General features: G+C 45.1%; 2 protein-coding genes across 9 annotated transcripts in view; one reads left to right on the top strand and one right to left on the bottom strand.

Moving 5' to 3' along the window:
* CARMIL1 (capping protein regulator and myosin 1 linker 1) overlaps positions 1-18597 on the bottom strand; it is a 307561-nt gene extending 288964 nt beyond the window's left edge. For 4 of the 7 annotated variants that reach the window (XM_061399264.1, XM_061399258.1, XM_061399257.1 and 1 more), the window contains exons 1-2: positions 17946-18457; positions 13800-13897 (exon numbers count right to left, since the gene is read on the bottom strand). In XM_061399264.1, the coding sequence (XP_061255248.1) occupies positions 13800-13897; positions 17946-17985 (138 nt within the window). In that variant the 5' untranslated portion in view covers positions 17986-18457. Of the gene's footprint in view, positions 1-13799; positions 13898-14327; positions 14473-14752; positions 14863-17945; positions 18458-18519 lie in introns of those variants that run through there. The other 3 variants (XM_061399262.1, XM_061399263.1, XM_061399266.1) reach the window with 3 other exon arrangements.
* LOC133236957 (cytidine monophosphate-N-acetylneuraminic acid hydroxylase) overlaps positions 1-19758 on the top strand; it is a 294937-nt gene that overhangs the window by 96707 nt on the left and 178472 nt on the right. The window lies entirely within an intron of this gene.

Raw genomic sequence — 19758 nt, forward strand, 5'->3', positions numbered from 1 at the left:
ATAAATACCTAAAAATAAGTGTTTTAAATAAATAATTTTTAAAGTATTTTTAAATCCACTCGCGTATGGATTTTTAGAGCTGTACTATAGAACTGTGAATTTTCAGACCTCAATATAACTTTCTAAGCTAAGTATGATAATGTATGCATTTGCCCTCTGTCACGTGGAGACCGGCTGATCTAAACCAGTGGTTCTCAGCTGAGGGCATTTCTGCCACCCAGAGAATACCTGAGAATATCTGGAGATACTTGAAACTGTCATAACCGGGAGAAGGGAGGGGAGCTGCTGGCATCCAGTGAGTAAACAAAGAATGCTGGTAAAAACCCTGTAACACAAAGGGAGCCCCCACAACAAAGAATTATCGGGTCCCAAATGTCAGGAACAGTGCTGAGCCTGAGAAACACTGATCTAAAGGTTATTCAGAAAGTTGAGAATCCAGCATGGCCTGGAGGACTGAGTCTCAAGCACGCCCAGGCGTCCTCAAGTGTGGAAAAGCAGAACTACAGAAGCCCATGAACCCCAATAAAGCCCCTCACATCCAACAAAAGCCATCAGAACCAAAACCCAAGAGGAAGGAATCTGAGTGAGGCACCAAGAACAGGTGGCAAGGCCCACAGCAGCCCCACAGGGATGAACGGGGCTAGGGAGAGGCCGGGGCAACAACTGACCTTTGGGCTTTTTTGAGATCTAACTTGGAAGTGAAAGAAAGATTTGAGTATACTTCTGGACACATTCAGATCCACAGGGAAAAGGAGGCCAAAATGGTATCCACAGAAAATGTACAGTCCTGTCTTCAGAGACATATATCTCAACAATGCACACACCTAAATCCTTTCTGAAAGTTTTTCTTTCAAAATCCATGTACCCTCTTTAACAGCAGCAGAGTGAAAAAAATCCTAAAGCCATTTGTGGAGACAGCCAATATGGGTTTAAAGGGCTCTGAGCAGAAGAAACATCAAAACAGGTATCTTGCACAAAGCCAGGAAAAGAGGCAAAGGAGAAGTACTTTGTTGGGGAAATTTATATAAAATATACCCAAGTCATCTATGACTGTGGATATAGAACCAGGTTCTCAGATCAGAACATTTAGCATGGTGTACTGTAGCAGCCTTCTCAACAGCAATCAGAGCTAAGCCTTCTTGAGGACTTGCTCTATGCCAGTCACTATTTGAAATATTATATATGGAATGTTTCATTTAAGTTGCAAAACAAGTCTCAAGGTAGGTTCTATTATTACACCCATTCTATAGATGGGAAAGTGAAGCACAGACTTCAGTTAAATGACTTACCCATCATTAGACAGTAGAGACAGTAGTTTTAGGATTCTAACCCAGGCAGATTAATCCCCTAACACTGAGGAAGTTGCTAACAGAGTGGGAAGTATAAAATGCCTGCGAAGGTATTTAAAAAGAAAAAGCCATCCCTGAATTTTAGGCTAACTACTCCACAAGCTCTCCAGAATATGAAGATAAGGAGCCCTTCTCTGGTGGATAGAGAAACCGGCTATTCCCGGAGAACAAGAGCCAGCCAAAAGGGACATGGCAGGAAGGCTTCCTGAACACACAGCGTCGCTGACAACACTTGTTCAGTCCACCAACAACCCGCACACTGTCAGTATAAAGACAGATGCAGAGACTTAACTCTCACAAGTGGGAGGACCCTTAAACTCCAAGTGACAAAGTGCTAATAGCCTCCCCTTTGCTCCAAGTGCTTTGTTAACTAGCAACACAGGACAGGAAAGGACTGGACCAACTTCTTGCATCCAGTACTTGTGAAGAAAGAGAAATATTAAATAATGAACCAAGATAACACACCATGGTCCTCACAAAGACCACTTGGAGGAGTATAAAATGATGGAGGATTAAGGGCTATTTGAACTTCAAGAGTTTTTTCTAGAGAGGCAAACTGTTGAAAAGGCAACAGCTCCCAGAACTTCACAGTTTATTCAGCAAAGATGAATTTTGAGGGGATAAAAGTTCTGATAAGGAGCGGGATGCCCAGGAGATTTAAATGGAAACAGCCACACAAAGAAGCCAAGTGCCAAATGAACTACAGCCTTTCTCTGCAGGCTGGTTTTGATTTCCATCAGCACAAGCAGTACCTGTGATTCAGTGAACTAAGTTGAACAAAAAGTTTCCCCAGACTGCAACATTTTTGCTACTCCAAGGACACAGGCAAAGAGCAGAAACTGGCCAGTGGCAACTTAAAAGAAAAAGAGCTGAGATTTTCTGAGTACCAAACTGATTTGTCCAAGAATCAAAAATGCTTCTCTCCAGGTCTTCATTCCATTCTCATGCCTATGGGGAATGGTCCAATCATCTTTTGGTTGCTAGTAAGAACTGATTTCAGACAGATGAATTCAGCAAACAGAAAATGCCCCCGGGTAGCACCTAACCATTGATGGAGGAGCCTGGTGGGCTGCAGTCCATGGGGTCGCTAAGAGTCGGACACGATTGAGCGACTTCACTTTCACTTTTCACTTTCACACACTGGAGAAGGAAATGGCAACCCACTCCAGTGTTCTTGCCTGGAGAATCCCAGAGATGGGGGAGCCTGGTGGGCTGCTATCTATGGGGTCGCACAGAGTCAGACACGACTGAAGCAACTTAGCAGCAGCAGCAACACCTAACCAACCAGCCGGGACGTCACTAGCCATACTGTAGCTCAGATTCCACAGGAGTGTTGCTGGGCCCCTTAGGACCAGAAGTCAGGGATCAAACTGCAGAGAAGTGGTCTTAAAAGAGACTTTGCAAAACTTTACTAACATTATTATTAACTCTTATTAACTTTCAGAACTCTGATTTTGTTTTGTTTTTCCCTTGTCTGTTTCACACTGGGACCAAGCATGTAACTCTGAAAATGGAAGGGGTCCTATGTGCTTGTTTTCTGAGAAGCAAATAAGGAGGTCCCTGAGGACCCTCTTCCCACCTGCCCGTCTTGGAAGGAAAGACAACCATAGGCAACGCGGCACCCAAGGGCAGCACTGAAACGAAAGAAACGCAGGCTGAATGCTGAACGCTGGAAGGACTCATCTGAGAAGATGGGGCTCCAGGAGGAGCTGCTCAGTGAGGGAGAGCCCACAGGTCCTGGTGACCTGGACATGCCCCCTCAGGGGTGGGGAGATACAGAGAGTGTGAGGAAGCAGAAGAGAAGCAAGAGCTACTCTACAGGTGCCGGGGCTGGGTGGGGGGAGGATCATGCCACTTAAGAGATGGATGTTAGCTATAGAATATTCGATATTCGTTGGAAGGACTGATGCTGAAGCTGAAACCCCAATACTCTGGCCACCTGATGCGAACATCTGACTCTTTTGAAAAGACCCTGATGCTGGGAAAGATTGAAGGCAGGAGGAGACAGAGGATGACAGAGGACAACAGAGGATGAGATGGCTGAGTGGCATCACCGACTCAATGGACATAAGTCTGAGTAAACTCCAGGAGTTGGCAATGGACACGGAGGCCTGGCGTGCTGCAGTCCATGGGGATGCAGAGAGTCAGACACAACTAAGTGAATGAACTGAATGAACTGTTAGCTACAGAGGAAAAGTCAACTGCCTTCAGAACTGTCCCAGAGAAAAAGCCATGTCCACTTTCCTTATGATACTAAAATACCTTCTAAGACACCAGACTTATTGGCTTACCTGAATATTGGCTTAGGGTTCTTCTTGGCTGTATTACATTCAATGAAAGTGAGCCTTATTAGTTGCAAACCTGCTCAACTACCATTAATCAGAGCACTTGAGGACTCAAGAAAGTCTTGAAACCAGGGCAAAGATCAAGGATCTAAATTGTACAACAGTTTCACACTGAGCCGGGGTTCAGCCAAGAAAAAGTTGTGGCTGACTCGGCAGGGTCCAAGAAGTCTGACAAGTCAGGGTCCACCAAGACCTGGGACTCCAGAACCCCATGTGCCACCACCATCAAACACCAGAGCCCAGGGACTCCGTGCCCGCAAACATATTGCAGCAGGAGAGAAAGCATCAGGCAGACCTAAAAGGGCCCTAAACTGCAAGGAAAAGTCTGCCTCAGAAGCCCTTGCCCAAGAAATACAAGGACCTAAAAAAAGGAGAACCAGCCACTCTGCTAAGCAAACCTTTCTAAAGACAATAAAACTAATGAGGTGGGGGAATTATTCTCTATTGAGACTTCCTGAACAACAATCAGGTGAAAAATAAACACATCCTTTAAAAAGTCTGTCAGCCAGCAATTCCACTGCCAGGAATTTATCCAAGAAAAATAAATGTGAGGATATACACATTTATAAGGCAAAATACTGGAAGCAACCTAACTAGCTCATAATTAGTGTTAGCTAACTATGGGCTAATGGAGTGCCAGGCAGAAATTTAAAACAGAAATATGTATTATTGTCATGGAAAGTTTTGACCACAAAAAGTAAAATTTTAAAGTGCATTACAAAATAGGATTTATGATTCCATTTTTAAAATAGATCATATAGTTTATGTATGTTAGCATATAAAAGTATGGAAAATACTGATTTTTTTCCAATGATTACATGTAAATTGATAGGACTAGTGACGCTTCAATTTTCCTTTCCTATTTTACACCTTGTTAGTAAAGCAAATAGCATAGATACTTTCAACATTTTAAAAACAACGAGAAAACTTTCATTTGGCCAAAGCAACGTGCCACTGGTATTCTTGCCTTGGCCAGCTGCACCCAGATCAGTGCTTCCTACAGGGTCTGAAGAACAGATTCTTGATGCCACACACCACATGGCCCCCTTCAAGAGGCACAATCCACAAAAGGCCACTGAAGGCTCTGAGAAAGGTTGTTTAATTCAGGTTAACAGTGTATGCCCAACATCTGTGATCCACAAATTTTAAAAAGTTTAAAAGGCTCACTGATAAAGTAGGATGAGGCTAGACCAAGGCGATCTGAACAGTGAAACATCTGAAAGCAACATTCTCCAAGGATTAAGATTTGCAGGAAGTGAGAATATTTCACCTGAGGACTAAAAGACCAAGGAAAAACATGGTATGTCTTCAAAGTCCTGACCCACACTCATGTAGGAGGGAACAAAACTGTCCTGTGATGTTCCAGTCAACCACACTAGAATGAATTCAGAGAAGTTATTGAGAAGCAGATTCCAGCCCAAATTCAGAAAGGGCCTTCTGAGTCTCTTGCTTTTCCCATCACAAGATAATGAAGCAAAAGGTGGATACCCAGCTATCAGGGATGCTCCAGAGGCAACTTCTCATAGGCCAGGGTGCTTGGTTAGATGGCTACCAGGAGCCCTCTAGCCCCAAGATCCTCTGGGGCCAGATCTGAACAAACACCCCAAGGTCAGCTTAAGCCAGTCTGTCCACACCAGATTGTCTCCTGTGCCCCTAAAGCCCAGGATCAGTAGGAATCGACACACATCTGCCTCCTTAGTGGGAACTTGGCACAGTCATCTCAGACCCTTGCCACAGACTGGAGATTCTCTCAGTATAGTTCAGTTGCTCAGTCATGTCTGACTCTTTGCGACCCCATGGACTGCAGTACACCAGGCTTCCCTGTCCATCACCAACTCCCAGAGTTTACTCAAACTCACGTCCACTGAGTCGGTGATGCCATCCAACTATCTCATCCTCTGTCGTCCCCTTCTCCTCCTGCCTTCAATCATTCAGTACAGTTCTAGGCATTTGTATGTCCCTGCTTCTACCTCTAACAGCACTTGCTGCGCACTTAGCATGTCTAAGGAGTCTAAGAGAGCTGCTGCCCAATGTGCATCGAAAGATAATGTTTTCAGAAAAGAAAAATGCTCTCCCAAAACCAAGGTGAGGGAAAGGAACAGTGGGTGAAAGTAACACGGTTTTATTCTCTCACACACACACACTCCATCCTTCTTTCCTTTTTATTTTACCCCTCTTTTCTCAAAGAGTTGAGGAAAGTGATATTTTGAGTGAGAGAGAGAGTCTGTGTGTGTGTACTGGGGCACAGGAACAAAGATTCAGACAACAATAGGCCCCATGTATCCCAATCCAAATCCTTGTATTCTGTTAAAACACAGCAAGCTTTTTATCAAAGGGGAGGATGAGGAGAAAGAAAAGTTCTATCCTTCAGATTTTAGTTGCATTTTCAATTTAACAACAGATATTAACAGTGCTTCTGATGAAATGAAACAAAGTTGCTACAGTAACCTTTCACTAAAGCCCGTTTTATTTTCTATTTCACAACCAAGAAAAAAGGAGTTCTCCCAATTCACTGCATATGCTGGTTAGATTTCCGGGCTCCTCCTTGTCCACAGTGCCCCCCTTCACAAGACTCCAATACTGCCTCTCCTCCCTTCCCTCTCCCCTCCGGCAGGGTGGACCTAAACGCCCTTTCCCAGGGTGCCTAAATCCCAGAGGCTGCAAGACAGTATCTTTTTAAGAAACAATGAAAAGTTACACCAGGCTGATGTATGTTCAACAGCTTCTTGCCCACGGTCATTTGACTCATCTAACTCAACTACAAAAGAAACTGGGGCAGACGCAGATGAGAAAAGTAGAAAGTAAACGCAGCTCAGGTAACAAGTTCAAGTTGGCCAGAACTACCTCCTGGAAACACATGCCCAGAGCCAGAGCCTGCCTCCAACCCCCTGCCCAGAGATCAATGGGAGCCCCAGCTCTGACTAGGGATAAATTCCAAAGCACTCAAATACACATTCTCTGATTTTGAGTTTCCCAGAAGTTTTACCAGGACCCTTGGCAACCATGTGCATTCTCTGATACCCACTCCTGACGATCATTGCAATGCTGTTGCCATCTTCTAAAGCTCCATTTTCTAGAGGCATGTAACTTCACCCAGGTGCTTTGAAAACTACCTGTGCACTGAATTGTAAGTGATCCTTAAAAGCTGAGACTCCTAAGAGTTTCACAAAGAGAACTGTTCAAATTACCCAACAACTGGTACAAGAGCTTCCTGCAGAGGGAAGTAAACTTGGGGGCCTAGAACAATGATTTTCCAACAGCATTTCTTCAGGAGCCACTGCAATCTACAAACATCTGACATGAATTTCATTCTTACAGCTGCTAGGAGGAAAACACAAACACGTGACTTGACACTACACCACATTTAACTTATTAGCAATCAACCATGAGGTAAAGTTTGCTGTTAGGATATTCCACTTTTGTGCAGCACTCAGGATAAATGTGGCACTTAGGTAAAGAACCCATCTGCCAATGCAGCAGACATAAGAGACTCAAGTTTGATCCATGGGTCGGGAAGATACCCTACAGGAGGGCATGGCAACACACTCCAGTATTCTTGCCTGCAGAATTCCAGACAAAGGAGCCTGGCAGGCTACAGTCCATGGGGTTGCAAATAGATATGACTGATTAAAACTTTCCAAATTGTCAGGATAAAGCACCCCCATCTCTATCTATTTGGAAAGCATCCTGAGATTGCAAAAGTTAGCTATTATAAAAACTGTGATATTTGTACTACTTAACAGGTAAATAGGGACACTCTATACTAAGCAGCCAAAACATAATTTAATCTCCCCTCTATTTCTGACATATGTTCATCAAAACAGCCTCATGAAAAATTAAAAAAAGAAAAGAAAAAACACCCTCATGGAAATCACTGAATGAGTTTATTTTGGATTTATTTGGATTTTGTTAGTTTATTTGGATTTATTTGGATTTTAAATAATAAACTTGCAAAACGTAAACTCCTAAAATAGCATTATTTTACTGGCCCATGATAAAATATGTGCTTTTAAATGGTACAACTGTTTTTTGTTTTTTGTTTTTAAGTCTGGAAAAGTTAGTATCACCTGAACGTGGCTACAAAACAAAAATTCCAGTGTGAGTATTTGAGAAGTGACTACACCCTGGGTCATGCTGCTGAATCAGGTGTTAGGAGATGGGGGAATTAGGGAAATATTAAACAGACTAGTCATGCAAAGTGAGTATGGCCTCATGTAGAAGAGCAATGCTTTCTGTATCAGAGACTGAAGTTTTCATTAATTCATGCTTAGATGGGCCGGATGCTTACAAAACTCTTAGGTGAGCTTTATTCTCTTTTTCATGCATTTTTAAAAATAAGCAGGTGTGAGTGGAGCTCATATTTTAATGAAAGACAGCACAGTCATCAAGACCTTTTAACGACATCCCAAATAATGTCCTTTTACTTTTCCTCATTTTAAAAGTCAACTTACAGTTATTCCAATCAAGCCTAAGAGGTTCCAAAGTTATAAATGAATAGCCCAACAAGAGAAAATACATTAAAGAGCTTCCAGGTTAACTTTTCGAGACTAAATAAGTGAACAGCCAATGAAGTGTTTTCAAGGAACAAGTGAATAACACAATTAGTTTCATGGCATTTCCTCAACCTGCTCAGTCTACTAAGAAAGGAAGTCCTGCTTCTGTCCCCATTTAAGAGGGATGTGGTAAAATAAGGGATTGGCAAAGATGATCAAACCCAAATCCCAAAGTGAAACAGGAAAAACAAAGCGGAGACCAGGAATGGGCCTTCCACACACTTCAGAGGCATGGTTCTAGAGAGAGGAGCACATTGCTGTCCCCTAGGTGAGCAACAGCAGAAAGAGGGTGGGAAAAGGGTGTGAGAGACCTTGCTTCCCCCGACAATACCAAATCTCTAGATCATACATCCATTGCCGATAGGACTACACAATGATATAACCATGCTGGAAAATGAAAAACAACAGCTTCTTCTAAAATAAGACAGGCAATTCCTATACAAACCCACAATTATGCTCTCTGGCATTTCAAAGGGAGAAACGGAGACTTACTTTCACACCAAACTCTGCAAACAAATGTTTATATCAGTTTTATTCCTAACAGCCCCAAACTGGAAATAGCCTATAACTCTGTCAGGGGGTGAGCAGTGGGTAAACAAGCTGTGGTATGTCCATACCACAGACTACTCCTCAGAAACAAGAGCGGAAAAGGTGCAATGGACACACACAACTTGGATCAATGTCCAGGCAATTAAGTAGAAGCAAAAAGAGCCAGTCCCCACACGGCACATATATTGTGTGATTATACTTATGGGACACTTTTGAACTGACAAGATTACGGACATAGAAGACAGATTCTGGCTACCAGCAGGCAGAGCAGTGGCGAGTCTGAGGTTGTGGACCTGAAAGGCAACACGAGGCATCTCTAAGGTGATGGAAATGTTCCGAATTTTCCAGTATCACTGTCAACAACCCGTGGTCATGTCCCAGAATTTTGCAAGACAGAGGAGACTGGATAATGGATACAGAGGATCTCTCTCCATTCGCTCAGTCGTGTCCGACTCTTTGTGACCCCATGGACTGTAGCCTACCAGGCTCCTCCCTCCATGGGATTCTCCAGGCAAGAGTACTGGAGTGGGTTGCCGTTTCCTTCTCCAAGGGATCTTCCCGACCCAGGGATCAAACCTGGGTCTCCCGCATTGTAGGCAGATGCTTTAACCTCTGAGCCACCAAGGAAGCCCATTACTTCCTATGCATGCAAGTCTACAGTTACCTAAAACTGCAACGTTTAATGTATAAGAATGAAATTCCACTTTTAAAAGTCCAGGTACTAGAAAAATTGGGTGGAGATTCAATTAGCAGATGGGAGGAAAAGGCTGGCCATCTAACACAGAATCACTTCCTAATAACACCCTCTAAAGACAAGACAGGAAAGTATCACAGAAACAGATGGCACAGTGCCAGTGTGGCCTGCAGCAGACCTGCCCAGCCCTTTATTAAAGTCTAGGCCGAAGAATGTCCCCTAGGAGGACACTCCAAATGATGGAGAGTCTGTTCTAGCCTGTTCCATGTTCACTTTAACTGTTCCATCCCAGTTTCCCAAACTATGGTCAGTAGGGTTTCTGGCCATGTAAGTTTGAGAACGACAGTATATTCCATCTCATTCTGAGAAATCCACTATGCACATGAGTGTACCAAAGTCTCTGAGTCAAAGTCGTGCAGTAAAGACACTGGTTGATCTTTGTTTAATGTTTGATTGCCAAACTTGTTTGGCCATAAAACACCCTCCCCTGAATATTCTACCATTTCTGATTTCATTGGACCAGCACACACCTTAAGAATTTCAGGTTTCATCAGTTGCCTTCCATCTTGCTTTCAAGTAACACAAACAACTGGGCATTGAAATCATCTGTGCCACTGGGAAAAGAGAATGCAGAATCCTTTGGTTCCTTCTGCTTTCTCATTTGTTGATCATGTTCTGCTGCTGCTAAGTCACTTCAGTCGTGTCCGACTCTGTGCGACCCCATAGACGGCAGCCCACCAGGCTCCCCGTCCCTGGGATTCTCCAGGCAAGAACACTGGAGTGGGTTGCCATTTCCTTCTCCAATGCTTTAAAGTGAAAAGTGGAAGGGAAGTCGCTCAGTCATGTCCGACTCTTAGCGACCCCAGGGACTGCAGCCCACCAGGCTCCTCAGTCCATGTGATTTTCCAGGCAAGAGTACTAGAGTGGGTTAGGCAGTGTTAAAACCCATCCCAGTTAATCAACAAAGAAACCATTTACAGAGCACAGACTGGGCTCCCTGTGCTACACAGCAACTTCTCACCTAACACAACTTTGTTTTTAAAGAAAAAAGTAATATTTAAATTAAAAAATAGAAAAAAAAAGAAACTGTTTACAAATAGATACTTTTATAAGGCCTGTTTCATCAGAGAAAGGAAGCGAGGCTGAACAGTGTGGCTGGGCTATGGTGTGAACCAGGCAGGATTCAAGGCCCAAGGCCTTAACCGCTGGGCCCTATGGCCTCCTGAGGGAGGGGAGGATAAAGTTTACGTGGTGGTCATTAGGAACAGGTGGTAGGAAGAGACCTGTTTAAACAATCCCAATTTTCACCTGATCCCGACTGCAAGAAAAAGAATTCGCTTTAGGCTGGGCCATTTTCCACCCCACACCCCTTGCTCCCACTGTACTTAATATGTCTCTAACACGCCAAGCTCTCTCTGGCTTCCAAGCATATTCTGCTTTCTTTGTCTAGAACACGTCTCTACTCTGTTCCCTTAGTAACTCTTGTTCATCCATTGGGTGGTAGCTTACATTTGCCTTCCTTCTGCAAGTCTTCCCTGACCCTCTGGGTCAGGGGTTCCTCCCGTGTGCTTTCAGTCATCCTGCTCACAGCACATCTCAAAGCATTGCCTGTCGAGATGTCTACCTCCCCAACTAGACCCTGGGCTCTGAATCCCATGAAGTCAGAGTTGATGTCCATCTTGGACATACCATGTGTCTGGCTCATGCTCAGCAAGTGTGGAACCAAGCAATGAATAATGTATCAACCAACCAAATCCATACAGGGAGCTCTAATCCTTCTAAAGTCCAAGTCTCTGTGAAAGTTCGCAACCACCGAACAACAAGCTGAAGGATTGTTTTGTTTGAGTTTTTTAGTATAATGGTGAAATGGTAAGACAGGCCTGGGTTCAACTCCCGACTCTGTCATTCATTAGCAGGATGACCTGAAACAAGTTCTTTAGCTTTTCCAGATCTCAGTTTCTGCAAATGCACATGTAAGGAGGGCCCACCTCAGAGGGCTACTGCAGGAGCAAATAAAGCAATGCATAATTAAGTGTTCAACAGAACATGTTATACAAATGTTCGTTATCATGACCATGAGAAGATGAAAATAAACTCTCTATGAAAAATGGAAGCTGGAAATAGCATAGAGTCTCTAAATGTAAAAACAAGGAACCAAGTCACTCTCAGCTTTACAGGAAGGAAGGGCACTAGGGAAAGAAATGAGAAATAAAAATCAAGAAATGCTGAGTCAAGCCAATTCAAATATGCCCTATTTTATGGGACTGACAGCCAAAAGAAAGTCAGAAATACAAATTATAAGGGGATTCCCCCAATGTTTTAAGTAATTGAATTTCTCTAAATTCAGAAAATCAACAACTTAAGGTGAATTTGTAGACCATCTTGCTCACACCTGAAGCTTGTCAAACCTTGAATATTTCAATTAACAATTCTTGCCCCTGCAAGTAAGGAATAGCTAAAACAAGTTTACCCTAAGCTACTAGAAACTGCTTAGATTCCAGATTTGGGGAGATAAATGTTTAAATTCAAATACATTTGTAATTTGATTACAACCTTAATCAACTCCAGCTAAAGATGAACTCCCCCCCTCAAAAAAAAAATCTTAAAAGTACCAATCATAACTAATTTTTAAGGGTGCTAACATTATTTTATTTGATGTTTAAACTTGTCTTTGCAAATTTTACTCATGACATGGGTTTCTTATGCTGATGAATAGTGTCCATACCAACTAGCACTACATACCAGGTTAGACTGTTGCAGGAAACACGACCTGATATTTGAATAGTAAAAAGGTGAACCCATCTTGTGCAGTAAACATGTAAAACAAGTGGCAGGAACAAAATTTCTTCTCTCCACCCTACCACTGCCGAAACATACCTGTACCCTCCGGCTACACAATATTAAGTAAAACACACCTTAAGGAAATTTACCCTTTATCAAAACTGAAGCAGAATGATGATACCAATCACTTCTGCTATTGATAACCATAATTATACAGTCTGGGTAAACACGTTTCGTTGCAGGGCAAAAGTCACTCCATCAAGTTTTTCCACTTAAATTTCTCTGCCATCCTGACTTGTACACAGAGAGAAGTCATCCATCAATAAATAGCATAATCCTTCCATCCATAGGAGAAGGCAGTCAGATGTTTTAAAGAGATTCTTAAGACAGCTGCCATGAGAAAGATATTTCAAATTCTGTGGCAACTTCAAATGAAGAAACAGAATATTAAAAATATTCTTTTAATGACACATGCTTGAGGTTTTAAAATACTCCAGAAGGGGGAAGGGGGGAAAATTGGCAGGAGATAAAACAATATTCTTGAAATACTGAAAACTGTTGAAGCTGGATGAAAAGGATACAAAGTTTAATATACTATTCTCTACTTTTGCATATGTTTGACAATTTCTAAAGATAAAAAGATAAATAAGAGTAAACAGACTATTCTAACAAAAACACAAGCCAGGTGTATTTACCTAAGCTTAAGGTTTGCCACAATTTCAACACAGAAACCATTAAAACTACACAGAAGACTTTTCACCTCCCTAAAGGTACGACTCAGGCGCTGACAACTCCCTAACAATCCTGTGTTCAACAGGCTGATCCCTCAAGCCCCCAAGCAACTCCTCTCCCAAGTTGGAGGGAGCCCCCCAAGTTCCATCAACACCAGCAGACATACTAAATACCTAAGACACCAGACTGGTGGTACTCACATATTGGCTAAGGGTTAATCTTAGCTACATTTCATGCAATGAAAGTGCCATGGGCCTTAGCAGTTGCAAATCTGCTCAACTACCGTTTACCAGAGCCCTCAAGGACTCAAAGAAAGCACTGAAGACAGGGCAAAGATCAAGCTGGCACTGTGCTCCCCAAACCAATGGATCCGGATATTGGATGGATATGGATATAACATTTGAGAAAATTTAATAATTAAACTGACATGAGATGAATTTTTTTAAAACTCCTTCAAAGTCCTCACAAACAGGATCAGATACTCAGCCACAGCAAAAGTAAAAAGCAAGCTCCCTTTAACATCCAACTTTCAACAAACAACCTGAAAATGGTCTCTAGGAGACGACCGAGAGGAGGGTGACTTACAACTTTAAGAAAGACAATACATTTTAAAACTTCAGTCCCTAAAATTTAACTTTCAGTGGGCAAATATTCCAGCTCACCTAGGAGAAAATGGGCATCAGAACGTTTGAAGAAAATATAAAATACAGAACAAGCACTGCATGAAAATTAGGCAATCAAAACAATAGAGGGAAAAACATTTTCACTTCCAGACTTTAAAAAAGTTAATACTTACCAGCACTCTGTTTTCAACTTTGTCTCCCTTCACTTCCAGCTTTACTTTCTTCTTCAATGCAATCTTTATCTTTCTGCCAAGAACATCCTTTATGCTTTCTGAAAGAAAGGAATAGCTTCATTAGATTCTTTTAATAAGAGAAAAGCCTTGGCGAGGATAGAGCATTTGAAGGAGCATTTTTGGTTTTTTTTTTTTCTTTTTTGCTTATTTTAACAAGCTTGGTACTAATCAATCACCAAGTATTTAATGAACGCTTACTTTATGCCTTGGACTGTGTGCTCAGATGCTGAGGCAAATATAAAAGCATATGATACAATACCAGTCCATGCAAGCAAGGCATGACATAACCTTGCTGGGCAAAGAGGATACTCACACACCAGGGAGATAAAGAAGAGCAATGCCAGGTAGTAGCATAGAGCACTATATTGTGAGTAGACCGTAAGCACAAGAATTCATTGACTCTTTTGCCTGGTTATCTGCAGCCCCCTGCTTGAAAAGCTGAATGGCAGCAGGACCTCCCATGAGTACCCCCAAAGTGAACAGGTCCCAAATCAAAGTCAGTTTGATTTGATTTTTCCTGCTCCTCTTCCGGCCCTTCATGAAGCTAGAAATCTTCTTTATCTCCAATTCCGTTCTCTCAGGGGCTTCCCAGGTGCAGTGGTAAAGAATCCGCCTGCCAATGCAGGAGACACAAGCGACATGGGTTCAGTTCCTAGGTCGGGAATATCACGACTGAGCACGCACACCGTTCTCTCAGGGAGCCAGTCACCTACTCTCCCAGGGCCACCTCCGAAACAGTTCCTGAGCACTGCTCTTCACTCTGTATTCAGGGCCTCAGCATCTCTCACCGAGACTAGCCCAACACCTCTAACCGATCAGCCCCCAGAACCAAAGTGGCCCTTCCAAAGCCACAGATCTAATCTTGTCCCTCGTGCTGTGTGACTATGACTCACAGTCATTTTTGGATGAATCCAAACCTTCCAGCACGCCACGAAAGGCCTTTCACATTTTTCCAGCTTAACTTCTCAGCACACACTTTCGCTTTTCTCCTCCTGGTTAGATTCTGCAAAGCACAGCAAATTTCTTTGTAACCCCATCACTCTGAGCTGTCTATTATAATGATTTTGATTTATTCATACATTCAACAAACATACCTAGTGTGCCAACTACTCTGCTAAATGCTGGACTAGAGATGACCCCTGCCTTGCACAGGTGCTTACAATCTAGTGGAGGGCAGGGATCGATGTCACTTGACGAATGTGCAACCGCTACCATGAGATCGTGGACAAGACGACACACAAAGGTTTCACAGAGTAGGGGACCCCCGACCTGGATCTTGAAGTAGGAAACAGACCACCAGTTTCCAAAGCAGTGTCCAATACAACCCACTGGGGTGCAGGAAGAAAACAGCAGCATTTTTACTTCTACTTGCACTGCGTTTCAGTGTTATGTTCTAGATTACACACACTCAATGAAATATGCATGCAACTTAACAAGTGTATTCATGTATTTATTAAGGGATGGTCAAAATATCGTTATTAGAAACCCACCACAATGAGTTTAAGAGCCACTCAGATAAGAAGAGTGAAGGAGGGGAGGACGGGACATTGTTAGCAGAGAGAAGAGCATGAGAAGATGAGAAAGTACAGTTTGTCCAGGGAACAGCAATGAGGTGGAATGTAGGAAGGGGGAGGGAACAAGTGGAGGACCTCACTGCCTGGGGAGTTCCCTAGGCAGCTCCTATCTTATCAGCCCTCAAAACGGGTACAGGCTGCAGGCTACTGGTCTCTCCCCTACAAAAGAACTGTGGGAAATGAGCATGTGAAATAGACTTAAAATATACGCAAAGAAAAAGACAGGAAAAGTTATATAGTCATAGGTCAAAAATAGCTATCTTGGAGTGGTAACATGAGTGACATATATTCTCATTCTTCTCTGAATCTTTTAAATAAAAAGCCGGTATTACTTTAATAATCAGAAAGATACACATTTTTTTTAATGTTTTGGGGAATTAGCTTAAGGAAATATATTGAGTTTTTCACAAGGTTGCCATTTTGAATTGATGAGAAGAGAACCCCTGTGAGCATTGAAATAAGAGACTAAAGCAGACACAGGAATTTCCCCTCACCCAGGTTAATTAGACCACTTAAAAGCCCAAAAGAATACTGGGCCTATCACAAAAACCTGTGTCCCTTGTTTGAGAGACATGTAAGATGGGCAGAGCTCGATAAACACAAAAACTCCATCTCTAGATAGAGATGAATTTCAACTTTTAAAATATACAAAGAATTCATTTTGAGGACCATCAATAGAAAACTATCCTATCCTTCATCACCCTTTATCTTGTGTCTAATTACCTAAACCTAAAGTTTAACTGCAGCTTCCCTGGTGACTCAGAGGTAAAGAATCCACCTGTAATATACGAGACTGGAGCTCAATATCTGGGTCGAGAAGATCCTCTGGAGAAGGAAATGGCAACCGACTGCAGTATTCTTGCCTAGAGGATTCCATGGACAGAGGAGCCTGGAAGGCTACAGTCCATGGGGCCGCAAAGAGTCAGACATGAGTGAGCAACTAAACAGCAATAACAAAGTTTAATTACCTAAACTGTTCAAGACCAGGCTCAAAGATACCCAATTTTAAAAAAAAGTATCTGCCACCTGCTTCAGTTATCCTTATCCCCTGGCCAGTGATGCAAACCCTCCCCTAAATTCTCTTTCCCGGGACCTCTGGAGGCATCTTCAGAGGTTCTGGGCATGTGTTTCCTCTTCTGGGTAGGGTTTTGGTAAGATCTCCTGCTCCCAGAACTGTATGGACTGCTCATTCCCAGTGGACTTTACAGGATTGAGAAAGGGGAGGGGAAGAGGCCTTTATATCCTAAATATAGTCAAGATTTCAGCTTTTTTTTAATTCAACAAAACCAGAAGCTTCCATGTTCCATATAGCCTAGCAACAGCTTCTTTACATCAAGTTTCACCTGCTTGAGTTAACAGTCGCTAATGGAAGAACACACACAAACTCCTCCAAAGTAATACCTCTAAGAGGTGAAAGAGAGGGGCAGATTCCTCAAACGCAGATGCATGGGCGGTTAGAACTCTTGTCAGCACCCATTAACTATCATCTTTCTGAGTTTAGGCTGTGTAGTGTGCCAAGGATGATACAGTAAGGAAACAGGTCACTGGGGCTCAAAACACACACGCACACAACACATACCTTGTTACAATACAACCTGCTACACACACACAAACACACGCAGGCACACACAAGCTTTACCCTTGGTTTTCAGAACACTCTTTCCCCCAAACCTCATTTTAAGCTCTGCCATGTTAACCCTCTACATAATTAAGTTAAACCGCAGGACAAAATACTCACACACACACCCTCACCCCAAAACCCTCAAGGGACTCAAACAATGGGTCACCTTGCACAGGGTACCACATACAGGTTCCCTAAGAGATCCGGGATGGGGAGAATTGGCAGGTTAATCATTACTGAAGTAAGGCTTTTATCATTAACCCTCAGTTTCCTGGCGCAAGTTTGCGTCAGTCCTGTAACCCTTTCGCTCCCACTTGGCGATGCGAAACTACGCCTTGCCAGGCTCAGTCATTACACCCGGCCAGTGCCCCCTCCCCCAACCCCTACGTCACAAGGGCACCTCTGGCCGAGAGTTTTCTGGGGACCAGGGGGTGGGATGTGGAGCTCCTGGCACGTGCCGGAGGCGACCTACTGTGCGCTCGCCAGCCTTTCGTGTCCTGGGCTTTCCGGGACTTCCCGAGTAGGGAACACGGGACCCGCCGCTGTAGAGGATTCTCCTCGCTTGCAGGACCCCGCATACCCAGGCAGCCCGCCCCCTTCTTCCGCCAACCTGGACCCCAGGTCACCGCGGGAGGAGGCGCTGGGGGCCGCCAGCATAGCCGCGGCGAGCGCTCCCGGGGCTCCCGATTCCTCCGCAAGCCGGCCCTTTTGGGACTCAGCTTTTCTAGCGGTCAGAAGAGAGCAAACTTCCCGGCGCCCCCCAGCGACCCTGCCCGACACCCCTCCGACCCCAGGGGCGCGGGGACGTGCGGGAGGAGAGGGGTCGGATGGGAGGTGGAGGCGAGGGGGCCGCAGAGGCAGAAAGAAAATCAAGCACCGCGCGACTCTTACCTATCAACTCCCCGGGCACCTCGGAGCTCTCCTCGGCCATGGCCCTCTAGGTGCGGGGAATGTTGCAGGTCCAACTCTGATTTACGGCCCCCACCCTCCCCCGACTGCCTCAATTTCCTAGAGGCAGACGCAGCTCGCAAACGGGAGAAGGTGTGAAAGGTGGGGACGGAGATAGAATTTGGCCGCGTCCCCCGCCCCACCAAAAAAAAAAAAGAGTTGCAAATCCGAGGTGGGTTTGCGGCTGCTGCTACATGACGCCTCCTTGCAGTTCCCGGCGGCGGAACGGAGACCCGGCAGGGTTGGGAGCGGGTTGCGCGGGCGGCTGCGGGGCTGGCTCCGGCTCGCGGCTCCCGGCTCCGGCCACTGGCAGTTCCCGCCAGCTCCCGGCGCCGCACCTACGGCCCTAGGTGAAAGCGGAAGGCGTGCGGAGAGGCGGGGAGTGCGGCGCGGGGCGGGGGGCCAGGGTGTCCTCACGCTCCAGCCGGGCTCCAGCGGGGCGGGGGCAGCTCCGGCACGGCTCCTCCTCCCTCCTTTGCCTCCTCCTCCTTCTCCTCCTCCAGCGTTTCCTCCTCACCTCGCGAGACCCGGCCTCCGCACGCGACCCAGGCCGGCCTCCCAAGCCCGGGGGCGCGTTCCCCGGCGCTGGCCGCAGAGCCCGGCAGCGCGAGGCTGCGGCGGAGTGCACCGGGAGCTCCTCTTGGCCTCCCTCCCGAACCGCCGAAGCCCTGCGTCTGGAGAGGGGGCGAGGGAGCCTGGGAGCCATCTGCTGGCCGCTGGGGAGGACGGCCGGGTGGGCCTGGGCAGCCCGATTCCCTGTCCCCACCTCCCGGCGAGCCAAGGACACCAGGGGATGGGAGGCTGCAGATCCCGCGCACGTTCCGCAGGCTGGTCTGCGCGGAAACTCGGTCTTTCTGGGACCCCTCTGCGCCCTTTCCTTTTTCAACCCTCCCTGTGACGGGCTGGCGTTTCCTCGACGTTATTAATTTTCCATTTCTGGGGAGCAGGAGCTAGACGAAACCTGTAAACACGAACCATATGGTGAGATAACACTTTTTTGTGTGCTCAGCGGGCGCACCGCCGCCGCCGCCGTTTCCCATCTCAGACATTCGAAGTGGGAGAGCGCACGCGAAAAAAAAAAAAAAAACAGCCTTTCACTCGCGCTGGAACCTCCTTTTAAAAAGCCAGGGCACTTTCGGGCAGCTGAGAGTAATTCACAAAAGCCAGAATGAGCCTGCTGATTGGTCTGATCGATCTGGCCGACTTTCCCTGGGCTCCACCCCCGGAGAGACAACTTCAGGGCAAGAAGCCTTGCAGCGACTGGATTGCTGCCTTAGTGCCTGGTCACCTGGGAGTGTATGCCTGTCATCGGGTTCTGTTTCTAAATGACGGAAGGAGGGAGGGAGGAAAGGAAAGGGAATCCCACGCAGTGATAGTCTAGTTTTAAACACTGCTGTCGACCTTGGATCCCCAAAAATCATCTTAAGCGTCTCTGGCCGCGTTACCAATTAAGAGATCCACCCGTCTGACCCCTTCTCACCCTTCTAACCTCTCCAGCTCCTCACTCTTACAACCTGACTCTCCAAAACTATTAATAATTGCTGTTTGCTTTTCCCTTCCTTTTTAGGTTATCTGATTCTTATCTAGTGTTTCCCTGGTGGCTCAGACGGTAAAGAATATGCCTGCAATGCAGGAGACCTTATCTATGTTTTCAATTCCAGCCCAATGTGTTACCTTCTTTGTGAAGCTTTTCCAGGGTTTTTCAGATCACTGTGACCCCTCTATTCAAAACCACTAGAATATGTTATTGGCTGAG

The sequence above is a fragment of the Bos javanicus genome, chromosome 23 (assembly GCF_032452875.1).
Source record: "Bos javanicus breed banteng chromosome 23, ARS-OSU_banteng_1.0, whole genome shotgun sequence".
Classification (NCBI taxonomy): domain Eukaryota; kingdom Metazoa; phylum Chordata; class Mammalia; order Artiodactyla; family Bovidae; genus Bos; species Bos javanicus.